The sequence below is a fragment of the Odocoileus virginianus genome, chromosome 14 (genome assembly GCF_023699985.2).
Source record: "Odocoileus virginianus isolate 20LAN1187 ecotype Illinois chromosome 14, Ovbor_1.2, whole genome shotgun sequence".
Classification (NCBI taxonomy): Eukaryota; Metazoa; Chordata; class Mammalia; order Artiodactyla; family Cervidae; genus Odocoileus; species Odocoileus virginianus.
The window spans coordinates 28,307,826-28,333,526 of record NC_069687.1 but is presented as its reverse complement, the minus strand read 5'-3'; the positions used below and the strand labels follow the sequence as shown (position 1 = coordinate 28,333,526).

The following is a 25,701-nucleotide window of genomic DNA, read 5'->3' as shown; positions in this document are numbered from 1 at the left end:
CATATATATAGGCTTCTCAGGTGGCTCAGTGATAATGAACCCCCCTGCCAATGCAAGAGATGTGGGTTCAATCCTTGAATCAGGAAGATCCCCTGGAGAAGGAGATGGCAACCCACTCCAGCATTCTTGCCTGGACAATCCCATGGACAGAGAAGCCTGGCGGGTTATAGTCCATGGTGTTGAAAAGAGTCGGACACAACTTAGCAACTAAACAGCAGTACATGTGTGTGTGTGTGTATATATATGTGTGTGTGTGTGTGTGTGTGCAGAAATACATACACTGTACGACTTAGTTTGGAAATGACAAGGCTAAGAACATTGTGGGATTTTTTTTTTTTTGGCACGCAGGATCTTAGTTCCCCTACTGGGGACCAAACTGCACCTCCTGTAGTGGAGGTGGGAGTCTTACCCACTTGAAGTCCCGGGGGTGTTCTGTTTTTAAGGCAGTTTCTGCTTTCCTGGTATGTGAGCGGGGAGTAGTATGCGCCCCTACACCCTGAGAGGTCATGGAGGATTGTGGGGGTAGCAGCTGAGGCGCGCCATTCGGGGGGGCTCTCTCCGCTCGAATCATGGCGAAACCTGGGAGGCTTTCCAGCCTGGAGGCCTCATACGTCCTCACCTAAAATCCACACAGTTGAAGCGGCAGGTGCTGGGTCTGGCATGTGATTCCTGCCAGTCTTACTCGTGTGAGATGGTGTCTCTGATGTCGGTTCCTAATCCTGTAGCCCTGGAAATACTGTACGTTGACATGTTGCATGACATAATTCTGTCATCTCTGGTTTGTCTGTAGTTGGTGCAGTTGACCGAAGTCAGTACCGTTGGTGATGGTCAGCAGAATCACTGTAGCTAGCTTTGGCTCACAAGGGAATCTGTTATAAAGATACCGGTGTGATGCTTGGAACTGTGGGCCAGAGGCGTGGTTGGTTCTCCCCAGGAAAGAGATTAGGGGAGCAGGTAACAGTTGTCCAAGACAAGGGAGTTTTGGGCGGGACCATCCTGAAAGATGTCTCCTGATTGCCTTGTTCATGGGATGTAAACAAAGGATTTCACTAACCATTTCAAGAATTGATGTACATAGGTAATTTGAGATAGTATAAAGTCTTTAAGTCGGAAGGTGATACTTCTGTGGACAGTGTAACAAATAAGGCAGTCTTCTGTGTCCTGGCTTCAGTTTTTCAACTGAATTCCAAGCACTAAAGATGATTGCTAGTTTTCTAACAGCTGATTGAATTTAACGCATAGCTTTGCTTTCCTCAAAGACGATAAACCTGTCAAAAATAATTGTGCTTTAACTTAGTTCTTTGTCAATGACAGATGATGAAAACTCTCAATGAGAATTTCTAAATTACCAAATCCACACCTAGCATTTACATATGCAAAAAACAGTCTCTTGTGTAACCTGGAGCAGTGTGTCAGAGTCGTCTGGGGAGCGTTCACAGATGAGAGACTCAGCTGCGGCCCTCACACGCTGATTCCTCAGGCTTGCGGTGGGGCCTGAGTGTCTGCGGAGGTGAAGAACAAGCTCCCCAGATGACCTGATGCTCCACAGCTTTGAGAGGCACTGCGTCAGGGAGGCTTCATTTATTGGCGTCTCCTGGGATGGAAATCATAGTCATCTCCAAAACAGACCAGGCACAAAGCGGGTTCTCTGAAGACGCCACAACTTCATTCTTCAGCCTCAGCTGTACCGTGGTTTCTTCTAGTACTGGGGGGCTTTAATCTGAATCAACAGATTTTCCGGAAACTCATACCACCCAGAAACTTCTACAAAATAGAAATATTTCATTTTTAAACATTGACAGAACTGGTTGTGTTTTGTAGAATCTCCTGCAGTCAGGATTTGATTGTTTGCATCCCCATGGTGTCATTTAACATGTTTTCCTGTCCCAGTGTTCTTGTAAACTGGTAGGTAGCAGCTCAAGCAGATGGAAGTTAGATATTTTGGCAAGAATTCTTCACAGGTGATGTGGTAGGTTGATGAGGGGGCCCAACAACATGCCTCTCTTTTTAACAATTTTTGTTTTTCTCCAGTGTTTTACTATATGATATTTTTTATTCTTTGTTTTTGTGGAAAAATTTGATTTTGACCCACTAAGTTGATTTACAACCCATTGATAGATACAAGCCCTAGTTGGAAAAATAGTGTTATCTAGAGGGAGATAAGCCTGCACTTGGATACTTAAAAGGTGATATTATAGATGCCTGTAGAAGAATGTCTAACATGAATATTCTAGTATGAGGATAATTGTAAAGTAGTGAAAATCTATATAAAGAAGTAACCCCCACTGAGTCAAAGTTAACAGCCATTTATGATTGTTGTTTTGGTCCATTCATTCATTAAGGATTGCTAGTTATCTTTGAATATCTGGTAAACACTGAACCCTGGATAGAAGCCTTTGAAAAGACATTGTTAATTGAGAAACAGTGAGACAGAACCTTGCCTTGGACTTCCGTTGGTGGTCCAGTGGATAAGCGTCTTCCTGCCAGTGCAGGGGACATGGGTTCAATCCGTCATCCGAGAAGATTCCACATTCTGCAGAGCAATAAGCACGTACTCCCTAGAGCTCGTGCTCTGCAACAAGAGAAGCCAGCCCACCGAGAAGCCCGTGCACCACGAAGAGTGGCCCCTGCTCTCTGCAACTAGAGAGAGCCTGCACGCAGCAATGAAGACCCAGTGCAGACGCAGTGCAGTAAATTAAAAAAAAAGAACCTGGCCTTGATTCTTTACTAGAAATGATTGCATCCTGGGGCACTGTTTTGTGGTTTTAGGGAACTTAGAATGAGCAAATATGTTCCCAGCCACCTTCTCTGAGCCCTAGTGTGCTGCAGGGCTTCCCAGGTGGCGAAAGTGGTAAAGAACACACCTGCCAATGCAGGAGATATGGGTTCGATCCCTGAGTCTAGAAGATCCCCTGGAGGAGGGCATGGCGGCCCACTCCAGTATTCTTGCCTGGAGAATCCCATGGACAGAAAAGCCATAGGATCAGAGTCAGAGATGCCTGTAGCGACTTAGCATGCATGCACATGCTGCAGAGTGGATGGATCGGTATTGACTTGATACGTTCATAGCTTCCCATTTTTACCTTCAAGCCCTTTGCACAGGTCCATTTTCTCTCAGAAGCACAGCAGTCTTCTTTAGTTTTTGATCCTTGATTCTCACAGGAGGAAGAAGGGAATCATTCTTGGGCTGTCTTCCATCCTCTCTCTGACTCTGCTTGAGCTGCCTTGCCTTGCTGAGGGACATCTGTTCCTGCATGTGGGAAGTGCCCATCCCTGCCCCTCCTAATCATTGTCAATTCTGAATCGTTAGTGTAATCCATTGACCTGACCTGTTGGCTTCTTTAGTTAAAGATACTTTAGGTACTTCCCTGGTGATTCAGTGGTTAAGACTCGTGTGTTTTCCCTGCAGGCAGCTGGGGTTCAGTCCCTGGCTAGGGAACTAAGATGTTACATGCTGTGCTGCCAAAAAAAGAACAAACCAAATGTACCTATTTTCTTAAAAGTTTTTTTTAAATTACTTTTAAAAAGCTATTAACATTGTAAATCAGCTGTGTGTGCTGAGTTGCTCAGTTGTGTCTGACTCTTTGCGACCCCATGGACTGTAGCCCGCCAGGCTTCTCTGTCCTTGGTGATTCTCCAGGCAAGGATACTGGAGTGGGTTGCCATGCCCACCTCCAGAGGATCTTCCTGACCCAGGGATCAAACCCAGGACTCCTGCATTGCAGGTGGAGTCTTAACCATTTGAGAAATCAGTTATACTTCAATTAAAAAAAAACGCCTAGCTTGTCAAACAAAAAGCTGCTGAACGTGATGTTTTAGCATGTATTCTGAAAGTATGGCTTTATGTTATTCATTTGAGCCCTTAAATATATTACCCTTTGCTCTTCTCTCTTAGGAAATTCACACAAATGAAAAGGAAGCAACCGAGAAGGAAGTAACTCTTCACTTGTTGCCAGGTAACAGTCTTGTTCGTGTCGTACCTCCTCGTGTGCAATTCAAAGCCAGAGATAAATTATGTCATTTCTAGTAGCACTATTTATAAACTCCTTTGTTTTCATCCAGAGCGAGTGTCACAATAATGAGTTGGACCAGAATATCAAGGTCTTTAGTTCAGTAACCGCACACCTGGGACTGAGTGTTACAACATCTGCAAAGAATTTTTGTTTCCCCCTCCCCACAGCAGATGAAAATAAAGGTGGGAAATTCTCACCTCTTTGTAAGCAAATGAGGTCTTTTTTTCAGTTGCCTTACTTGGCCCCATCAACTATTCTGGTCCGCATCCGGAAGATCCTGGTCCCTTCTAGATCCTTACATCCCACCCTGGTGGGGCTTAACCAACTCCCCAACCCTGGGCTGCCAGGGCTTGCTGTTTGTCATCACCAAGGAGACTGGATTGGTTGGATTTTTTTTTTTTTTAGATGGAGGAGAGTGACTGTCTATAGTGTAAGTCGAGTTTTAATCATTTCTGAATTCAGAAACAAACTACTTGGTGGGGTAGCCTCTCCGTATATGGGGCTGTCCTGTGAGTTGTGCATTCAGTTCTTCTGCTTTCTTTTTTCCCAGCTTTTTTCATAAGTAATTTTAGGTACATATCCCAAAACAATTGAAGCCTCATTCTGGTTCTTTTAATTTTATTCCCTTTTATTGGGACAATATGAATATGCACAAGTTTCTGACTGACCCACCTTATTTGGTAAACATCAGAATCTCTAACTTTTAAAAAAAAGTGTTTTTAAGTGTCAAAGCTCTTCCCTATAAAAATGGTCTAAACTTCAATCCATATAACCTATTCTATTTCCTCTTCTTGGGCTACAGATTCGGAAGTTTACTTTTGTCTTCAGCTTAGTGTTAAGTACATTCTCGCATTCCCTGGATTCCTGACATCTCGTCTCAGTGTGCAGTCCAGGGTTCCTAGATTAGATTAAGATCTTTCCCGGCTCGTGCCTCATATGACCCAAAACTCTGTCTGTCTGTACTGGTTGATGAGTCTGGCAGGGTCTCCAGTGCCTGCCATGGACCCATATGGCTTGCCTGGCCTTGGGAGAGCTTCACTATTAAAGCTGTTTTATTTATTTATTTTTAAAGCAGTTTTACACCAGGGGTTGAAAGCACAGAATGCCTTGCTCACATGCCTTCTACCTTGAACTCAGCTAAGGCACTTTTTCTGAGACTATTTTAAACCCCAGTGAAGCCCTTCATTGTTTTCTTCAAGCCTGGTGGTTTGAAGACGCTGACCTGTAGAGGCTGGACCTGGTGACGGAGCCATCTTTCTGTATTTCTGTTGTATTTAACAGCTTGGAAGAGAGAAGAAAACAAGGTGAAACGTTTTATGTGTCCCTTGATAGTCTTAGTATCTGAAATTCTTCTTTGTTTTCATATTGAAAGTTAGAATAGATGAATTTTGAGCCAAAGGGTAAATTTAAAGACATTGAAGGAAAAATCCAGGGGGAGATTTTAAGAAGATGGTTGCCTATTGGATGAGGAGAAAATTATGTTTTTTCTTGTCACAAGGTATTTACACTTAGGTGGTTTTTTTTTTAATTTTATACTTAGTTTTTCATTTCCCCTGTATCCTTCTTTTATTTTTCTATCCTTACCATCCAGCCATCATGAGCCTCTCCGCTTCCTGCCTATCCCTAAACCCTCATCTCTTTGACTGGAGACGGAAGTTGTCTCTCTCTGTCACCAGGAAATACAGCTCTCAAGCTGCTGGGCGTCTGCAGAGAGAGCAGGAAAGGTGACACAGTGAGAGGAAACACGCTCAGCGAAGAAAGAGACGAAACAGGCTTTCTTTCCCACAAACCTCTGACCTCCGTTTTCCTCCCATCCTTGTCTGTGGAGCCAGACCGAGTGCGGCCATGCTGTACCCCCTGGGCCTGAGGAAGTTGCCTGAGAGCCCCGGGCCAGGCACACACCCGTCCTCTTTCCGGGGTGAGGAACGGGCACTCTCGCAGGAAGGGGAGCCCGAGAGCTACATTCCAGAGCTTGCCGGCCAGCCCTTCCGGCTTTGCTTGCTTGGGTACCGCTTCTGCTCGGGTACAGAACGTCTGTTCGGGTTCAAGTAATAAAAGCACTAAGATCTGTGCCTGCCAGTGTAGCCTAGGTCGTTCCTACCCGTTTGGACATGTCCGTTATTCACGGTGAGAAGATAGAAGTGCCCCATGTGAAGCTCTGTCTGAATCATTGCGATTTCCCTTCTCCGCGGGCCCCACTCTGCGTTGTCTCCCCCGAGGTTTCGCAGCTCCCCTGTGCTGTGTGGTGGCCTCTGTCTGTCTGTGCAGGAGCAGAGCCGGGGGAGCGTCTACTGCCTGCCTGAGGACTCTCAGGACGCGTTGTTTTGGTTTCCATCAGGTGAACAACTGCTGTGTGAAGCCAACACAGTCCTGAAGTGTGTCCAGGAAGATTCCTGTCAGCGTGGAATCTACGGGAGGCTCGTCTGCACAGACTTCAAGATTGCTTTCCTGGGCGACAACGAATCTGCCCCGGATAATGATGTGCGTGTGAGCTGCAACTGGCTGAGTTTGGGGTCGCACTGCCTTTGTGACCCCATTGTCGTCTTTTCCCAGCTTCTCAGAAACTTGCCCTTAATGCATGTAAACACAAAGGCCAGAGTCCTTCTCACCGCCGACCTTCTCTTCCTCCTTGGGGATCTCCCTTCAGTGGGAGGACCACTCTGCAGTTCCACCAGTACCTCACATCATGCTGGCCTGCATTGGACCTCATAGGTCCACCGTCAACTTTTTTAGTTTCTTCTGTATCTCAGCGTGGTACATATCACCCGGGGGAATCACAGCTCCCCAAGTACACTGGTTCCCCATGTTTTCTCTGTACTGAACTCTTCCTTAAATTTAGCACTAAGCTCAGTTATGAGACTGGTGCCGAATGCAGCACTTGAGTTTGGATTTGTGTTTGCTCTGCACCCAGCAGCAGCATTCTTGTGTAAGACTTGTCCCCCTTATGAAGAGCGAGCAGAGGAGAGATAAGGAGTGTCCGCGCCCCTCCGAGCACACTGTGCGGTCACTGAAGCCGGTCGGCCGGCCCTGGCAGCATCTCGCTGCCTCACACTGTGGGCCTCTGTGCTGCCACTGCGGTAACAGCCTCGGTCCTAGTCCTGCACAAAGGTAGCATTCGCAGAAATGTGACTCTCTCGGGGTTTTCTTCCTGCCCTCTCATAGCTCTGTCACTCACCTGTCACTCATCTGCGTTTGGGCAGAAAAATCCAAACCTGCATGCCACCTCCCAGCGCCTCTCAGCGCGTGTGCAGCTGCCTGGCCTGTCGGCCTGGAAGCAGCCCATGACTGACATGTCCCGCCTGGGTTTGAAAACGAGTGTTCGCAACATTTCTCACACACTTTGCTACTTCATTGTCCTTTTCCTCCGGATGTGACATTTCCCTGTTTGTTTAGGGTGTATACCTTTTCATTTATTTTTTCTTTAGTTTTATTGAGATAGAATTGACATATAACATTGTAGTAGTTTCAGATGTACAACATGATGAATCTGGGATATGTATATATTGTGAAATGATCATCACAATATGTTTAGTTAGCATCCATTTCCTCACATAGTTGTACAACTTTTTTCTTGTGGTGAGAACTTTTAAGATCTACCCTGTTAGCAACTTTCTAATGTACAATGCAGTGTTACTAGCCATAGTCACCATGCTGTATGTTACATCTCCAGGACTTACTTATTTTATAATATAACCTAAATTTACCTTTTGACCACCTTTGCTCATTTCCCCCACCCACTTCTCATTTTTCTTAGTATGCAAGTTGGGGATAGAAATTCATTGTGCCTATAAATGTCTAACAGTGCTTAGCAAGGAATCACAGTTGTTTCCTTTTGAATTTTTTAGGAAATGCAGTTTAAGAATAAGGTCATAGGAGAAAATGACATTACCCTCCACTGTGTTGATCAGATTTATGGAGGTGAGTATCTGTTCCCCAGGCCTTTGAATGTACAGCTTGTAATGATGGGTTGGTTTTGTTTTTTGGCCTTTTATAGTTTACTAAAATTTCTTCACCCATTTATCTTAAGATATCACCATATCTTATGGATGATAAAACTGAGATGTGAAGTGGCTTATTTGAGGAGGAGCTTATTAGCTGGAGAAGCTTGGACTTAAATGTGAACTGTTCTTTCTAATACTCCACGGTGCCATTACAGGCTAGGTGTTGGTCATATGTCAGTGTTAGCTATGCAAGTCTTACTTTAAAGGCTAACCTATAAAAGTCTGTTGTTCCACACTCAGCTGTCTCTTCTGCTGATTACACAAAGCCTCTCTTAGCATCACTTCTCTATTTTGGTAGTCAAGGCTTTGTGAGCAATTATTCAGTAGCCATTTATGGAGTTCCCAGCACCAGGATGTCCAAACTCAGGGTCAGGGTCAGGAGGGGCCCTAGCCATAAACCCGGGAGTCGACTGTCCCAGGTCAGGTCCCTGATGATCTCCCATCTTTTGTAATCTCAGCTTTCAGAGCTGGTTTTTCTGCAGGAGTTGATTCTGCTGACAGTGGCAGGTCCATTTTGGTCTTGTACTTCCTCAGGAGGAGAGAGGATCCCTGGCTGTTGCAGAGTCCCGGGCCCCTGCTGGGTGGGACAGGCCCCAGCTGGGTGGGGTGGGGCCGTGCTAGTGGCTACTGAGAAGATGGCACCTTTCCTCTCACTCTTGAGAGGCCTCCTTGGAAGTTAACAGTCTACCTTGTTTCTTTAGCATTAACCTGTCTTATAGCATGACTTCCTGTCTTGGTTTCATTGTTTTGCAGTGTTTGATGAGAAGAAAAAGACTCTCTTTGGACAGCTGAAGAAGTACCCTGAGAAGCTCGTCATCCACTGTAAGGACCTCCGGGTATTCCACTTCTGTCTGAGGTACACAAAAGAAGAGGAAGTCAAAAGGGTAACTAGTCGCATGTGTTTTTAGGTTTTATTTCCCATCAGGTTTTCCCCACTTACTCAGTTCTCGCTTCCACTGCACGAAGGTTGAGGGGAGCCTTTCACTCTGTAAAGCTGAAATTGCTTATAACGTCATGTGCTTTGATTAGAATTGAGAGAGAACTTGGTAGACCGGGACAGTATTATCATGGCACATACTATGTTTAGTCCTTCGATTCATACCGTGTTTGTCCCCAGAGCCTTCAGAGGGTGGGAGGTGGGAAACCAGGGTCAGAAGGCAGTCAGGGAAGGGAAGATGGATGGAGCAGCTAGAAGCAGTCCCCTTCTCCCACCCCGACAGCCTTTCCAAAAGCAGCAGCAGCAACCCCCAACTCCCGAATGAAGGAGTTGACATCCGGAAGGTCATGGTTGCATGTGGAGGGAGGTGGAGGTACATGGTCATGGGCAAAATGAGTCACCAAATGAGCCTGTGCTTTTGGTCACTTACTCAATCTGGTTGCTGCAGCAAATTGAGATGTGTAACCGGGTGAACTGGTTACAGTGACTATTGTAAGTTCCAAGGTTTCTCTTAAGCTATTGAAGGTCTCAAGACTTGCTACTGTCATGGTAAATGCATCCAGGGAAGCATTTAGCGAGAGGCCAGTTTATCTGTTGGCTTTGGCTACAGTGAGTTATTAGACATTCTTTTTAGATATCCCCTTGATCTTTCAGGTAGCACGGGAGTTTGGTTAGAATAATAAACATGACTCTGGTATCTGTTCTGAGCAGGAAAAAGTGGTATAGATACGGAAAATTCCCTGAGAAGCAAGAAACTTCAATTTGAATGATGGTTTTATCATCTCTCCAAATATACTTTTGTTTGGAGCTTCAAACAAAAAGCATGGTAGATTGAATTCCTTATCTTCTAGAAAGAAAGAAAGTGAAGTCGCTCAGTCGTGTCCAACTTTTTGCAACCGCATAGACTGTAGCCTGCCAGGCTCCTCTGTCCATGGGATTTTCCAGGCAAGAATACTGGAGTGGGTTGCCATTCCCTTTTTCAGGGGTATCTTCTTGACCCAGGGCTTGAACCTGGGTCTCCTGCATTGCAGACAGACTCCTTACCGTCTGAGCCCCCAAGGGAAGTCTGTCTTCTAGAAGAAGATCGTTAAAGGCACAACACATAGATTGGAGTAGCTCAGTGTCTTGGTTATTATCTGAATCAGCTTTGCATCTTTAGAAAGACTTCCCTGGTGGCTCAGACGGTAAGGAGTCTGCCTGCAAGGCAGGAGACCTGGGTTCAATCCCTGGGTCGGGAGTATCCCCTGGAGAAGGAAATGGCAACACAGTCCAGTATTCTTTCCTGGAGAACTCCATGGACAGAGGAACCTGGCGAGCTACAGTCCATGGTGTTAAAAAGAATCAGACACTGAGCGACTTCACTTTCTTTTACTTTACGTCTTTGACATGTCAGATTTTTGGAGTGTCTGAATATGGCACTTAAATTTTTTTTAGCACTTTGATAGATTATGTCTTAAAAATTACCCTAGAAATTCAGAGCTCTTAAAAAACCTGACAAAATAGTTAGCATTCTGTTTGTGTGGCGTTATTCCAAGAGATAACATCACAGATACAGAGTTAACATGTTGCTCAGCGGAGCCCATGGGCATTATTGAAAACCTAGACAACTTGGGTCTTGTCTCTCAGTGTTTACTTGCCAAAAGCATGACTGTATCCATTACTTGGTTCTTTTCTAGATTGTCAGTGGCATAATTCATCATACCCAGGCCCCTAAACTGCTTAAACGATTGTTTCTGTTTTCCTACGCGACTGCAGCACGAAACAATCCAGGTAAGCTTTCATCCTCAGGTAGGCAGGACCCTTCTAGTTCCTACCTGCAGCTCGTGGGAGAAAACCCATCCATGGGTTTTCCCCCCATCTTCTCTAGCAATGGGTCACCTCTTACATGGGTGTTTGAATCAAATTTCTTTTTTTAAAAAAGGTTTCTGTTTCTTTCCCGTGATCTTTGTTGCTTTAACTTATCTTCTAGATTTGTTTGCTTTTTGTGAGGGATTATTTGATGGGTTCTTATGAAAGACTAAAACCAATAGATTGTCATTGGAAATGTGAGATTATAGAGAAAGAAAGTTGAGACAAGTTTAAAATCACCCTTTCTGTCCCTGGGTTCTTTTTTCCACTTTAATATATTTTATTTCATTTCATAAGACCCTGAAAAATGTCTTGCATTCTAGAAAGTTTTTAAACAGCCAGAACATGCTTTGTAGCAAATATTTGGGGATGGGGAATGGAACACTTGTACAGAAGAGAGGACATCTGAAAACCAGTTTGGTTCGAAAACTTGAAATTCCAAATGTTTTCCATTTGGTTCCCTGAAAAAGAGAGCAATCTTTTTAGTAAGAAACTGTGGTCATCTGAATTAGCTATTAATAATGCCCAGTGTTGTGCAGTGTTTCCACAGATGTTTGTCTTCACCCATCTCTGGATCCCTCCGTCTGTTCACTTGCTCTTCCCCTTCCTTTTTTTTTCTTTTATTCCAAATTAGTATTTTAATTTTTTTTCTTCCAGTTTTACTGAGATATAATTGACACAGCATGTATAAGTTTAAGGCACACAGCATAATGATTTGATTTACATATGTCATGACATGATGCCCACAGTAATTTTAGTGAACATCCATCATCGTACATAGACATGATATTAAAGAAACAGAAAATTTTTTTCCTTGTGGCGAGAACCCTTAGGACTTACTCTCTTTAACAGCTTCCTTACATAAACGCACAACAGTGTTAATTGTATTCGTCATGTTGTACATTACGTCCCTATCTGCCCGTCACTCTGAACATGAAGTTGGTGTTGACCAATCCCGTGTGCCATGAGCCTTTCTTCAGGGACATGACATGTTCTACCTGCACATATCACGCTTTGTGGAATGCAGAGTTGCTTTGTCACCAACTGCTCACTTCGTAAATGTTTCTCAAATGCTTGCTATGGGTCAGGCACCCTGGAAATAGGAACAGGACTAAATCTCTGCCCTCTAAGAATATCGAGTCTCAGAATTCCCCGGCGGTCCAGTAGTTAGGACACTGTGCTTCCACTACAGGGGGCCTGGGTTTAATCTCTGGTTGGGGAACTAGATCCTGAACGCCACGTGGCACAGCCAGAGAAAGAAAGAAGAGCAACCAGTCGGAGTCTTGTGTGCTCTGGTGGAAGGGACCGGCCACGCTGGGGAAGGAGGGCTGTCAGAGGGCAGAGGCCAGGCCTGAGCTGCTGGTGGAGATTGTGGATTATCCGAAAGGCACTCAGGAGTGTTTGAGGCAGTGGGACTGGCATGTGCAGAGATGAAGATATCTGGGAGAGCTGGCTGCATTGGGGGAACTGTGGTAATCTTGCAGAAAAGGTGTGAATTTCCAGGTCTGTCCCTCCTGAGTTCAAATCTTTGTCCAACTGCCTAGTAGCCTAGACCATGGGGATGGCACTTAACTCCTGGGGCCTCTGTTTTCTCATTTAAAAAACAGTAGTGTTAATGCTTCCCATGAAGGTTTTGAAGACTGTACGTTGTTAAATGCACGGCGCATACGGTGCAGTCATTGCCTGAGGGTTAATTGAGAGTATAACTGCTTATTCAGGGCAGAGTCTGCCCAGAGAATTACATTGACATGAAAATGTACTTAGCACTCCTAGTAGTCTGAGCCTAAAACTTGTGCCTTCATGTAGTAAGTTCCTGTCTGTGAACGATCTTTTCATGGTAGCAATACGTGTACGTGCTGATCAGCTGGGCGCTGGCTGACAGCAGCGCGTTGCAGTAGGAGCTGTACAAAACACGACCTCTTTGTTGATTGCTGTACTTCGTATAAACATTTATTGTGTCTACATGTGAAAATCGTACCGTTTTTAGGAGCTCTGCCTCTCCCTTGTATCCTGACTCTTGGTCTGGACCAGCACAGGACGATATCCCAGCTCCCCAGCAGATGTCGATCTCTGTGCCAAAACCCTTACCTTGACTGACCCTGGCAGTTTCATTACCTTATGGAGGTTTTTTGGTGCCAGAATGTCCAGGCTATGTAGCGTCTTGTATTCTATCCAAATTCCAGCATCCGTCTCTTCTCCTTCCAGCCTCCTTTTTTTGATAAAGTAAAGGTTATAACTGAGAGGTATAAGGGGACCAGTTAGTTTTTTTATTGTGTAGGGGTTTGTAGAAATAGGTGCTTTGCAATCTGAACATCTTTCATTTTTCTCAGGTTTAATAATTCACAAATGTGCTTTGGCTGAAAGGTCCTAAATGTTTATGACATGGCATTTTAGGGAAGAACTTATCTGTGTTGCTAAGAAAATGACCTAGTATGCTTGAATAGGAATATTGGTATTACTTATGTCTGTGGGGAAGTTTATTTGTATCTGTTAACTTTATGGAAAATTTTATGCTGCCTGGGTTTGAATTCCAGTTCTGCCATTGCCTAGCTATGTGACCTTGGACAAGTTAATTGACCTTTCTGTGCCATGTCTGAATGAAGGAAATAATATTGCCTACCCTAGAGGGTTGTGAGGATTGACTTATTACATGTAAGGTGCTCAAAATAGTGCCTGGCATCCTAAGTGCTATATAAGCTTCATTACTGTTGCTGTTTTTAAAAAATCATTGTTTGTATTATCATCCTTTGTACTATGATGTGGTTTTATTAAAAGGAGCAGGTGGGCATTTAATTTAATACTTTGTTTTCCCCAGACGGCTTGCTTTTTAAAGATGTGCACAGGTTGGAACGAACTGATCTGTGTGACCACCCAAGGGTGTTTTGGCGCACGTCGCCCGCATCAGGCCGTGCTGTGGAGAGGACCACGGGCACACCTGCTGGGCTTCCTGAGCAGCACTCCTGGCCCCTTCCTCCTTGCAGGGAGTGGCAGGGTGAGGGGCGGAAGTGCCCATCACCGAGATGTGGCCCTTGGCCTATGGGCCCCGACCCTCAACGTGGCCATCTCCTTTGTCTGTGACCTTCAGAAGCCAGGTGTCACACTGAGGACTCCTCTTCTTGGCAAGGAGGCTTCAGACTCAGGAGTCTGACATGCTGTTCAAATGAGTTTGCCATCTTATGCACACATGGGTAGGGCTAAAAATATTTTATTATTTTAGCATTTGTGCCAAGCCAGTCTTTTAGTGCTTCACGGGATCTTTTTATGTTATATAAATTATCTCATGGTCAGATGACTGTAAATGGAGCTATAAATTACTTTTGCAAGGAATGGAACGAGAACAGCTCCTTTCCCCTGGTACAAAAAGACAGAGCCTCGATCATAATTTTGGATGAATGACAGAGAGAAGGGAACAAGGTTAGGATGAAGCAGTGAGTTCATTCTGCAGGGATAAAAATGGGCTTTGTGGAGGAAGTTGGGGCCCAAGGAGCCACTTTCACAGCATTAGAACACCAGGGCTTCACAACAAGGTTTTACTGTCTCTTTCCATTTGTTTTGTAGCTACGGACCCCAAGAAGCATGCCATAATGTTTGACACACTTCAGGACTGGTTTCGGGAGCTGGAGCGGACCAAAGGCAACATGAAGTACAAGGCAGTGAGTGTCAATGAAGGCTATAAAGTCTGTGAGAGGTAAGTTCTTGGCACCATGCTTTTCTTTTTGACAGATTTGTTGAGATTGAATTCACGTGCCCTACCGGTTCGTCCACGTGAAGTGTGTCGTGGTTTCCGGTACATTCAGGTTGTGCAGCCGTCTGTGCTCAGTTGCCCAGTCAGTCGTGTCTGACTCCATGTGACCCTGTGGACTGTAGCCCACCAGGCCCCTCTGTCCATGGGATCTTCCAGGCAAGAATACTGGAGTGGGTTGCCATGCCCTCCTCCAGTGGATCTTCCCGACCCAGGGATCCAACCTTTGTTTCTTACATCTCCTGAAACCATCACCCTGGTCAATTTTAGAACATTTTCATCATCCCCAGGATATCCCCATATCCCCATCCTCCCTGCCCCAGCCCTAGACCACCACTCATCTACTTTCTGTTTCTGTAGGTTTGCCTGTCCTCAGCAGTTCACATAAATGGAACCATGTAATATGTGGCCCTTGTGCCTGGCTTCTTTCACTTAACATAATGTTATCAAGGCTCATCCATGTCATAGCAGATATCAGAATTTCGTTCTTTTATTACTGCTGAATAACATTTCATGGCACGGATATGCCATATTTTATTTATCCGTTCATTAGTTGAGGGGCATTAAATTGTTTTCACTTTTTGGCTATTGTGAATATGCTGCTGTGAACATGAGTATAAGGTTTCATATGGACGTATTTTCAGTTCTCTTGGGTGTATTCCTAGGGGTAAAATTGCTGGGTCATATAGTAACTCTGCATTTAACCTTAAGAGGAACTGCCAGGCCATTTTCCACAGCCACTGCACCATTTTTACACTCCTGTCCACAGCAATTGAGGGTTTCACTTTCTCCACATTGATACTGTGCTTTTTTAAGAAACCCTTAAGAGTAATGACAGTGTGTTAAAAGGTAATAAGTGCTTTCCTGGTGGCTCAGATGGTAAAGAATCTGTCTGCAGTGTAGGAGACCTGGGTTTGATCCCTGGGTGGGGAAGATCTTCTGGAGAAGGGAATGGCAATATCCTTGCCTGGAAAATCCCATGGACAGAGGGCTACAGTCTGTGGGGTCACAGAGTCAGACACAACTGAGTGACTAATACTTTCATTTTCACTTCAAGTGCTATGAAGAGAAAAGTAGATCAGGCGAGGGGCTGGGGCGTGCTAGAGGTGTCGGTGGGAGGGTGGGTCAGGCAGAGGGGACAGCATGGGCGGAGGCCCTGAGGTGGGATTGAGTCCGGTGGTGTGAGGAACAGTGAGGGACCCAGGGACTGGAGAGGACTGAGCAGGGGGCAGAGCGGTAGGGGGTGCGATCAGAGAGGAGAGGACCAGCTGGGTGCTGACGGCCGGGGAGGTTTCCAGAATTTAGAGCGCAGAGCGGAGGAGCTTGAGCAGAGAGGCGTGATGTGGTCTGACCTACATTTTTAAAGGATGACTCTGTGTCACCCTTTTTTTGGAAACTTGAATCTTATCATTTTGGAACACACTCCTCAACACCCTGCTAACAGTTTCCAAAAATCTATTTTTCTAGAGTTTCCAAAAATCTATTTTTCTAGAGCATTTCATATTCTGAGGGGCCTTGTCAGCAGATCAGGTGTTTTTTTTTTTAATTAATTTATTTATTTTAATTGGAGGCTAATTATGTTACAATATTGTAGTGGTTTTTGTCATACACTGACATGAATCTGTCTTGGACATACATGTGTTCCCCATACTGAACCCCTCTCCCACCTCCCTCCCCATCCCATCCCTCTGGGTCATCCCAGTGCACCAGCCCTGAGCACCCTGTCTCATGCATCGAACCTGGACTGGCGATCTATTTCACATATGGTAATATACATGTTTCAATGCTATTCTTTCAGATCATCCCACCCTCGCCTTCTCCCATAGAGTCCAAAAGACTGTTCTTTACATCTGTGTCTCTTTTGCTGTGTCTCATATAGGGTCATTGTTGCCATCTTTCTAAATTCCGTATTTATGCGTTAATGTGCTGTACTGGTGTTTTGTTTTGACTTTGATCAGTCTTAGACATTTATACGGTTAGCCCTCTCATTACGGCACACACCAGGGTGATGGTGGGGCGGGGCCTGCAGGACAAGTGTGGGATCACACACACGTCCCTCACGCCTCCTTGCCCCTCTTCCTCTCTTTACAGTCACAAAGCGTGTGAAGGGAAAGCTAGTTAGAAGGAGGTCAAAAACCCCTGCTCCTCAGAGGTGATGTTTTGTAATGTGATGTTGACAGTAAGAGAAGGCAGCCCCACTCCCAGGGTTGTTTTTTAAAATCCTGCCGCTTCCTGATTAGAGTCACTGGTGTTCGCATAGGTGTCATCACCGCAGAAATACACCAGGTAGAGGAGGTGGGCAGAGCAGTGTGTCGGGGTTGGGGTGGGGTTTCTAATTAGTGGTCAGTGGGGAGGATGGAGCCTGAGCAAGGTTTGGTGTACAGAGCACTCAGTGCAAACACACTCCCCGAAACTGCCCCAGCCAGGCTCCCCTCCCCAACACCCCCTTTTCTGCCCCATTAGAATGATACAGGAGAAGCTATGCTTTGGTTCACACCTGGGCCACGCGGTAGCTGCCTGCATGGCCTTGCCCAGCCACTCTGGCCCCAGCATCCGTGCTCCATGGAGCAGGTTGAGCAGGTGGATCCAGCAGGCTTCTCACTGTCCTCTCCCCTGCGTCAGTGCTCCTCACTGTGCATGACAGGGAAGATGAAACTTCTGATAGCTCTCCAAGGCCCTTCGTGGTTGGATTCCTGCCCAGCTCTCAGTTTTCCGTGCACCACCCCTCCAGCCCTCCCGACCCCTCCTGTGGGCCTTGCCCGTGTGGTCTCCTGTCTGGGACGCTCCTTTCACTTCGGGCTGCACAAATGAGTTACCTCCACATTGTCAGTCAGATCTCTGCTCAGGCGTCTCTTAGGGAGTCTTCCCAGGACTAGGCGAGGTCTTCTGGGAGGGCTTTCCTTGCACCATATGCCTGTCTCCCTGCAAGTCCTCTGGTTTGGAGTTAATTTTTATCTGTAGGAGCCTGGTGAGCTGCAGTCCGTGGGGTCACAAAGAGTCAGACACGACTGAGCACCTATTGCCATTTGATTCATGTTTGTTTCCGCAGCCCAGCAGTTCTGGGGAATCAAGGACACTGTCTTTATTCATCTCTCTACCCTCATTACCACGTATAGTGCCTGACTCATAAGCCCCGCTCAGTAGATACGGGCCAGCGTGAGTTAACTGACACAAGCCCCGGGGGTTAGAGGAGGGACCCCAGTCAGCTTGGGTGAGAATCAGGAGCTGAGGGCCTGCTTCGCCTTCTCCTGAACAGCCTTCCTCCTCCCACCTCCCTGAGAAGGCAGAGAAGGTCCCCAGCCCCAAACGGAGTGTGTGCCCAGGAGCTGAGAAGCTGACGCGGCCAAGAAAGACACTGCTGCCCTAGGGCTGTTGCTCTGGGGGTTCCCTCACCCCGGTATCTGAGAGGATCGTACAACTTTCCTTGAGGAAGTCAGCTTGTGTTTGGAGAGGCTCTTTACTTTGTCTTCAGAACTCATCCTAATGACAAAATGAGCACTCTCCAAGGAGGGTGAGTTGCTTATAAATGCTGGCAGTCTAACGGCAGAGCCTCCGTAGAGCCACCTCAAGTTCACTGGGACAGGAGGGGATGTCACAGACCCCCCAGTGGTGCAGCTCCTTTTCTCAGTGACTGCATGCTAAGTCGCTTCAGTCATGTACGACTCCTTGATACCCCATGGACTGTAGTCCACCAGGCTCCTCTCTCCATGGGATTCTCCAGGCAAGAATACTGGAGTGGGTTGCCATTTCCTCCTCCAGGGAATCTTCCTGACCCAGGGATCAAACCTGCATCCCTTATGTGTCCTGTGTTGGCAGGCAGGTTCTTTATCACTAGCGCCACCTGGGAATCCCCAGTGACTGCATGTAAACATGCTAGTACACTGGATTCTGACATTTTCCCCCACTGTAGTGAAAGACTTTATAAGAAAAAATTAACTGGTTCACCAGCATTGTAAAGTACTCACCCTCACCATAGTAGGGGAGAGCATGTAGATTTTTAAAGCAGTGTGGCCCCACCTCATGGCCCCTGGGGAAGGAGCTAAGAACCTGCTCATAAACGAAGCCCATGGGTGATTCTCCTGAAAGGTTTGGGGAAAAGCGGTCTGTTTGTAAGTTGCTGTCTAGGGCCATGCTTCTCATGGTTGACTGTGCGGCCCCGTCACCTGGGAGCTGGTGAAAGCATAGCTTCTGATTCTAGATGTCCAGGTGGGGCTGGAGAATCTGCTTCCTTCTAAGCACCGTCATCCCCTGTGTACCCCTGCTGTGCAGGAGCTTCTAGAACAACAGCTCTCATCCCCTGTGCACCCCTGATGTGCAGAAGCTTCTAGAACAACAGCTCTCATCTTCTGTGCACCCCTAATATACAGAAGCTTCTAGAACAACAGCTCTCATCCCCTGTGCACCCCTGATGTGCAGGAGCTTCTGGAACAACAGCTCTCATCCTCTGTGCACCCCTGATGTGCAGGAGCTTCTGGAACAACAGCTCTCATCCCCTGTGCACCCCTGATGTGCAGGAGCTTCTGGAACAACAGCTCTCATCCCCTGTGCACCCCTGATGTGCAGGAGCTTCTGGAACAACAGCTCTCATCCCCTGTGCACCCCTGATGTGCAGGAGCTTCTGGAACAACAGCTCTCATCCCCTGTGCACACCTGATGTGCAGAAACTTCTGGAACAACAGCTCTCATCCCCTGTGCACACCTGATGTGCAGAAACTTCTGGATCAACAGCTCTCATCCCCTGTGCACACCTGATGTGCAGAAGCTTCTGGAACAACAGCTCTCATCCCCTGTGCACCCCTGATGTGCAGGAGCTTCTGGAACAACAGCTCTCATCCCCTGTGCACACCTGATGTGCAGAAACTTCTGGATCAACAGCTCTCATCCCCTGTGCACACCTGATGTGCAGGAGCTTCCAGAACAACAGCTCTTATCCCCTGTGCACACCTAATGTGCAGGAGCTTCTAGAACAACAGCTCTTATCCCCTGTGCACACCTGATGTGCAGGAGCTTCTGGAACAACAGCTCTCATCCCCTGTGCACCCCTGATGTGCAGAAACTTCTGGAACAACAGCTCTCATCCCCTGTGCACCCCTGATGTGCAGGAGCTTCCAGAACAACAGCTCTCATCCCCTGTGCACCCCTGATGTGCAGGAGCTTCTGGAACAACAGCTCTCATCCCCTGTGCACACCTGATGTGCGGAAACTTCTGGAACAACAGCTCTCATCCCCTGTGCACACCTGATGTGCAGGAGCTTCCAGAACAACAGCTCTCATCCCCTGTGCACACCTGATGTGCAGGAGTTTCTAGAACAACAGCTCTCATCCCCTGTGCACCCCTGATGTGCAGGAGCTTCTGGAACAACAGCTCTCATCCCCTGTGCACCCCTGATGTGCAGGAGCTTCTAGAACAACAGCTCTCATCCCCTGTGCGCCCCTGGAGAGCTTTGCATCTCTGCTGCTCAGTAGCTCTGCGCGCATCTTGGACGCTGGGAGCCTTTCAGTCTTCCCGTGTGACCTTAACAGGCAGCTTGAGTTTGAAAGCTGTTGATCTGTGAAGAGGTTTTTGCGTCAGTAACAGCACCTGAAGAAGCCCACCCACTCAGGTGGACCTGAAGGAAATACCCTGAACGCTTCAAAAATCTAAAAAGTCAAATAATTCTTCTAAGCTTTAATGGTTTGATGTGTTGATATCTTAGCCTCGACCTGTGGTTCTCAACCTGATTTTGCCTCACATATTATGGAAGCTTTGTTCTTTTTAATTACCGTTAAGAGTTGGGTTTTTTTTTTATGGAAAATTTCAAACAGTATAAAAGAGAATTTGACGAATTCCTTTTACTCATCACCCAACTTCAGCAGTTACTGACTCATGGCTAGTCTCTATGCCTCTACCTACTCCACCCCCACCCCCACCCCCACCCCCGCCCTTACTATTTTGAAATAAATCCTAGAGCTCATCATATTTCATTCATAAATATTTCAGTTTTACATCTTTAAGGATTAAGGACTTTTTATAAACATAATCATAAAACCATTATCACAATTTTCAAATAAGCTATAGACTCTCACACTGTTATCTTTTTCTTGCTTGTTTACTTGAAGAAACCAGGCCATTTGTCTGATCTTTTCCCTACAGTGTGGATTTGATGATTACATCACCATGGTGATGTTTAAACTATTGCTTCATCCCCTGTGAATTGATTAGATCTAATGACTTGATCCCATTCAAATTCTGATCTCTTCAACTCGGAAAATCCATCTTTCCCATGGCCTGGTACTTAAGAAACTTACTTCAAACTAGGGGTGCGCACACAAACACCATCGGATAGTTTGCCATTGTAGTTTTTATACAATCGGCGCCTGCTTCCTTCTTGTCCTTCCTTCAGGCTTTTTGAGTGAAAGCTGTTCATAGCTCCACAATGGTAGAGCTCAGGAGGTCTTTTTAATAGAGACCTACATCTCCCAGTTAGAGGGAGAGAGAGTGTCCCTGTATGTGTCTGGCCGCTGCAGCTCTGAACACCTAGCTCTGCTGCATCCTACTACTTAACAGGTTTGTTATTTTTAGGACCTAAATTTATTTTATTCTTTAGAAACTGAAGTCATACTGCTTGGGTCCCAGTTCCAGCTCCACGAATTCTTACTAGTTGTATAACCCGGAAAGGGCCTGAGTAGAGCTCTATTTCTTTATCTGTGAAATGGGAATGAATACTAGTGCACATACCTCGTAGTGTTAGTGGGAGGATTAAATGAATAATTCACGTTAAGTAATTAGAACAGTCTGACATACGGTAAGCAGTTAAACATTGTCTGAGCACTTGATAAAATGTCTGGGCAGTAGTCATCATAATTATTGGTTTTCATGTTAGTCTGACTCAGACCAACACAGGTACGTATATTGTCTCTGTATGATGAGAAAGATCCCTCTCAGTTTCAGAATTCTTATACTTAGGAATTTAGAAAATTGGCATTGATGAACCTATTTGCAGGGAAGAATGGAGACACAGATGTATAGAGAATGGACTTGTGGACACAGTGGGGGAAGGAGAGAGTGGGCCAAGTGGAGGAAGAAGCATCGATGTATGTGTGCCACCATGCGTAAAGTAGGGAGCCAGTGAGAGGTTATTGTGTAACACAGGGAGCCCAGCCTGATGCTCTGTGATGGCCTAGAGGGGTGGGATGGGGGGAAGGGAGGGGCGCTCAAGAGGGAGGGAATATTGTAACACAACTTTCCTCCCATTAAAAAAAAATTTTTTTTTAAGAATTCATATACCGTTAGATATCAGATGTCCAATTCCCTTCATTTTATACGTGAGGCAACAGACCCAGAGAGGTGCGGTAACTTACCTAGGGTTACACAGAATCAGAGGCAGAGCTGGGATTTGAACTCAGATTCCTGACTTGATTTGGACAGAGACAGTTTATCTGCACTAGTTCTTAACAGGGAGATACAGTCCATGTAAAGACCGTCTGCTCAACTTCCTGTGTTCATTGATGGTGAGCATTCATATTTAATGAATTAACTCCGGTACTAAAACTGATGACATCTCTTTCCTCTAGGTTGCCGGCATACTTTGTCGTCCCCGCCCCTCTTCTCGAAGAGGACATAGCGTTCTTCCAGGGTCGTGGCATACCAGTAAGTGCACCTGCAAACCCTGAAAGCTCGGGTTCTCATTGGTCTGTTCTGGCAGATTATCCTACTTAAAGCCCTTGGCTTTGGTATTAAACAGTTTGTCCTCAGCCTGAGAGCAATCTAAAAATACCTTCAGAATTCCCCCAGAGGAGCCCCTTCGACAGGAGGCTCCCGGGGGACAGAGTTCTGAAGTTTCCCCAGAGGTCCTGGGGCTCTTAGCAAAGACATCTTTAAAGAGCTTTAGGAAGATTTCAGGCCCAGCTGGTGTGGAAAGCCAGCCTAATTTAACATCTAAATTGTTTCGAGGCTGAACCGTCCCCTCCAAGGGTTGTAGGGTTTCAGATGCTTTTCTGTCTGTCTGTTAATCTTGAATGAGCATGGCTGAGTTCCCGCCCAGAGACAGCGTGGAGACTTACTTAGTTTTCACAGAACAGACTGGGATGGGAGCCATATTTCACGTGTCGCTGATCAAAGAAAGCAAGACTCTGGCAGTTATTTCAGTTTCTAATTGGTGGTTGGGAGTGGCCAAGCCTGCAGGGAATTGAGTACAGAATGAGAATCACAGATAAATGCTGGGCCGAGCACATGGCTGGCGCCCCACAGAGGTCACTCTTGTAATGGGAGGTGAGGTATCTCAGCAGCCGTCCCAGTCCCAGCAGTGCGTGCAGGCTGGGCAGGCAATGAGTGTGGTCCTTGCGATGAGCCGCAGACCCTCTGCCTGCATGAGGGGCTGCCTGCTCTTCTGTGCCGGCCTGTTTGTGCCATGTGAGAGCACGGGCCTGGTCTTACCAGGTGCCCAGACTTCTCAGGAGAAATCAGAGATACGGGTTTTTATGTGAGTGTTCCCTATTTCTAAATGTGTGCAGCTGTTTTCAGACTCTCTGGTTTCAGGACTGTTTACACTTCTGAAAAATCATTGAGCATGTCGAAGACTTTTTGTTTATGTGGTTGTATCTGTTGATATTTGCCATACTAGAAACTAAAACTGGAAAATTGTTTAATGTTTATTTTAGTAATAAACTCATTAGATGTTAACATAACTATTTCTATAATAAATAACTATATTGTCCAAAACAAAAAAGTAGGATAGTACTGTTGTACGTTTTTGAAAATAGACAACTGCCTTCTTTTATTCCCTTTCCTTCATTCAGTCTGTTGCGGTGTGTTGGGTGTGGTTGAAGTGTATGAAGACAATCCAGCCTTATACAGATATGTATTTGGGAAAAGAAGGAGTATTTAATAGCCTTGTCAGATAATATGATGGTACACAAAAAATTGATAAATGGTGGTTTTGTAAAGGTTAATTGCAGTAAAGAATCTGAAAACATAATCAATGAACTGCATTAAAATCCATTGGTCTGTCTTGTACTCTGAATAGATCTTAAAACATGCATGATTTAAAAAGCATAATACATTGGTCATTTAGAAAATATTAACTCACTAGGTTATGTTCAAATATTGACATACTTTCTTAGATACAAATCACATTTCTTACTATAATCCCTGTCTCGTCAGAAAAGTCTTTGAATATTGGGAATTCATTCAACTAAAAAGGCAGAGACTAGTCTTCCAAAATTCTAATTTTTGCTGGAAAGTTCAGCTTTTATCATTGGCAACAAATTGTCAGTTGTTTTCTTTGTTGTTGTTCAGTCACTCAGTCATGTCTGACTCTTTGTGACCCCATGGACTGCATTACACCAGGCTTCCCCAGAACCTTCACCATCTCTCAGAGCTTGCTCAAACTCAAGTCCTTTGAGTCAGTGATGCCATCCAACCATCTCATCCTGTCGCCCCCTTCTGCTGCCATCAATCCTTCCCAGCATCAGGGTCTTTTCCATTGAGTCAGCTCTTTGCATCAGGTGGCCAAAGTATTATAGCTTCAGCTTCAGCATTAGTCCTTCCAGTAAATATTCAGGGTTGACTTCCTTTAGGATTGACTGGTTTGATCTTCTTGCTGTCCAAGTGACTCTCAAGAGTCTCCTTCAGCACACAGTTCAAAAGCATCAATTCTTCAAAGCTCAACCTTCTTTGTGGTCCAACTCTCACATCCATACATGACTACTGGGAAAACCATAGCTTTAACTATCCAGACCTTTGTCAGCAAATTGATATCTCTGTTTTTTAATACACTGTCTAGGTTTGTCATAGGTTTTCTTCCAAGGAACAAGGAGCAGATATTTTCCTTAAAGTTGTTGGGTTTTGTTTTGTTTTTTTTCTTCTGAAAATGAATGTCTGCCATATACCAAAGTCAGAACACCCCTAGTTTGTCTGTCATTCACTCTTTCAGTTCCATGAAGATAGCACCTAGCTCAGCTCTCAGGTCAGTCTCACGGGTGCTTTTCCCTGAGACAGACACTTCCGTGGTTGGTTTCCACTCCATCACATAGAGTATAAAAGATATTAGTATTAAATATATTGTACACCATGGGGAATATAGCCAAAATTTTATAGTAAATATAAATGGTGTATAACCTTTAAAAATTGTCTCTCTGTATTGTACATCTGTAACTTAATTTGGTACATCAGCTATACTTCAGTTAAAAAGACCAAAAACAAAGGAGACTTAGCAAATAATGGGGGGATTTATCCCCTTTTTAAAATAAACAGGATCATCAAACTGATTCTTGTCTGTTGTCAAGTCCTTCATACGAAGAACCTGTGGCCATTTCCCAGACAGAAATTGTACAGATAGAAATTGTAATAGAGGAACTCATGTGTCTTCTGCTGAATTCCTATGAGAAGTCTCTCTCTGACCAAGAATGTTGCTTGCTTTCTATTTACTGTTTCAAATAGAGAAGGCCCTTTTGTGCCTGAGCTGAGAGGAGATGGTTACAGTTGAGCCCCAGTGGGGAAAATGATCTATGGTTGGCTATTACCAAGAGCAGATTCTTCCTGCCCCGGGAGAGGAGATAAAGAGGATGAGAACAGTGAACTCCTAGAACCTGTCACCAGTCATGGCTAAGAGAGTCCCCCTCTCTCAGAGTGAGCCACACGCCCCAGCGGGCAGGAGTGCCTGGGCTGAGGGCAGAGTATGACGCTGGAGAGGGGAGTAAAGGCAGCAAAGGGCCTCGGGTTTCGTCTGTTGGAACACTGCTGCCTCGCCAGGAATCTCACAGGCTCTGCGCTCGCTTTGGCAGCTCATGAGGCGGCTCTGTGGCCCTCAGCGGCTCTGCCTCCGTAGCTGGCAGTCGGCTCCCGTGTCCGCAGTCCTGCCTTCCTCTCACCTTGGCGCCTCCTCAGTCTCTCCACACAGATGTCCTGTGGGCACTAGACACCCAACACACCCAGTACTAATTTACCATCTTCCTCTGAAACCCCAAACCAGTTCCCCTTTCTGAGCGTAGTGCGGAGTGTTGCCTGGATTGCCTGCTCATCTCCAGCCCAGGCTGCCGCTGGCATTCCTGTGTATGGTTAATATTTACATTGCAGGTGACTCAGAAGAGGATGCCCTCTCTGGACAGCTGAAATCCTCTCTGTTGACCTTTGACTTATGGCCTAAAGGCTTGGTCAGCAGAGCAGGCTGGGCTTTCAGT

General features: G+C 45.8%; 1 protein-coding gene across 6 annotated transcripts in view; it reads left to right on the top strand.

Moving 5' to 3' along the window:
- The window catches only part of MTMR12 (myotubularin related protein 12), a 69,407-nt gene that overhangs the window by 24,750 nt on the left and 18,956 nt on the right, over positions 1–25,701 (top strand). For 2 of the 6 annotated variants that reach the window (XM_070476542.1, XM_070476540.1), the window contains exons 2-10: positions 3,896–3,956; positions 5,213–5,317; positions 5,690–5,931; positions 6,352–6,494; positions 7,859–7,931; positions 8,768–8,898; positions 10,628–10,721; positions 14,358–14,487; positions 22,096–22,171. In XM_070476542.1, coding sequence (XP_070332643.1) covers positions 5,859–5,931; positions 6,352–6,494; positions 7,859–7,931; positions 8,768–8,898; positions 10,628–10,721; positions 14,358–14,487; positions 22,096–22,171 — 720 coding nt within the window. In that variant the 5' untranslated portion in view covers positions 3,896–3,956; positions 5,213–5,317; positions 5,690–5,858. The remainder of the gene's footprint in view (positions 1–3,895; positions 3,957–5,212; positions 5,318–5,689; positions 5,932–6,351; positions 6,495–7,858; positions 7,932–8,767; positions 8,899–10,627; positions 10,722–14,357; positions 14,488–22,095; positions 22,172–25,701) is intronic. The other 4 variants (XM_070476538.1, XM_070476539.1, XM_070476543.1 and 1 more) reach the window with 3 other exon arrangements.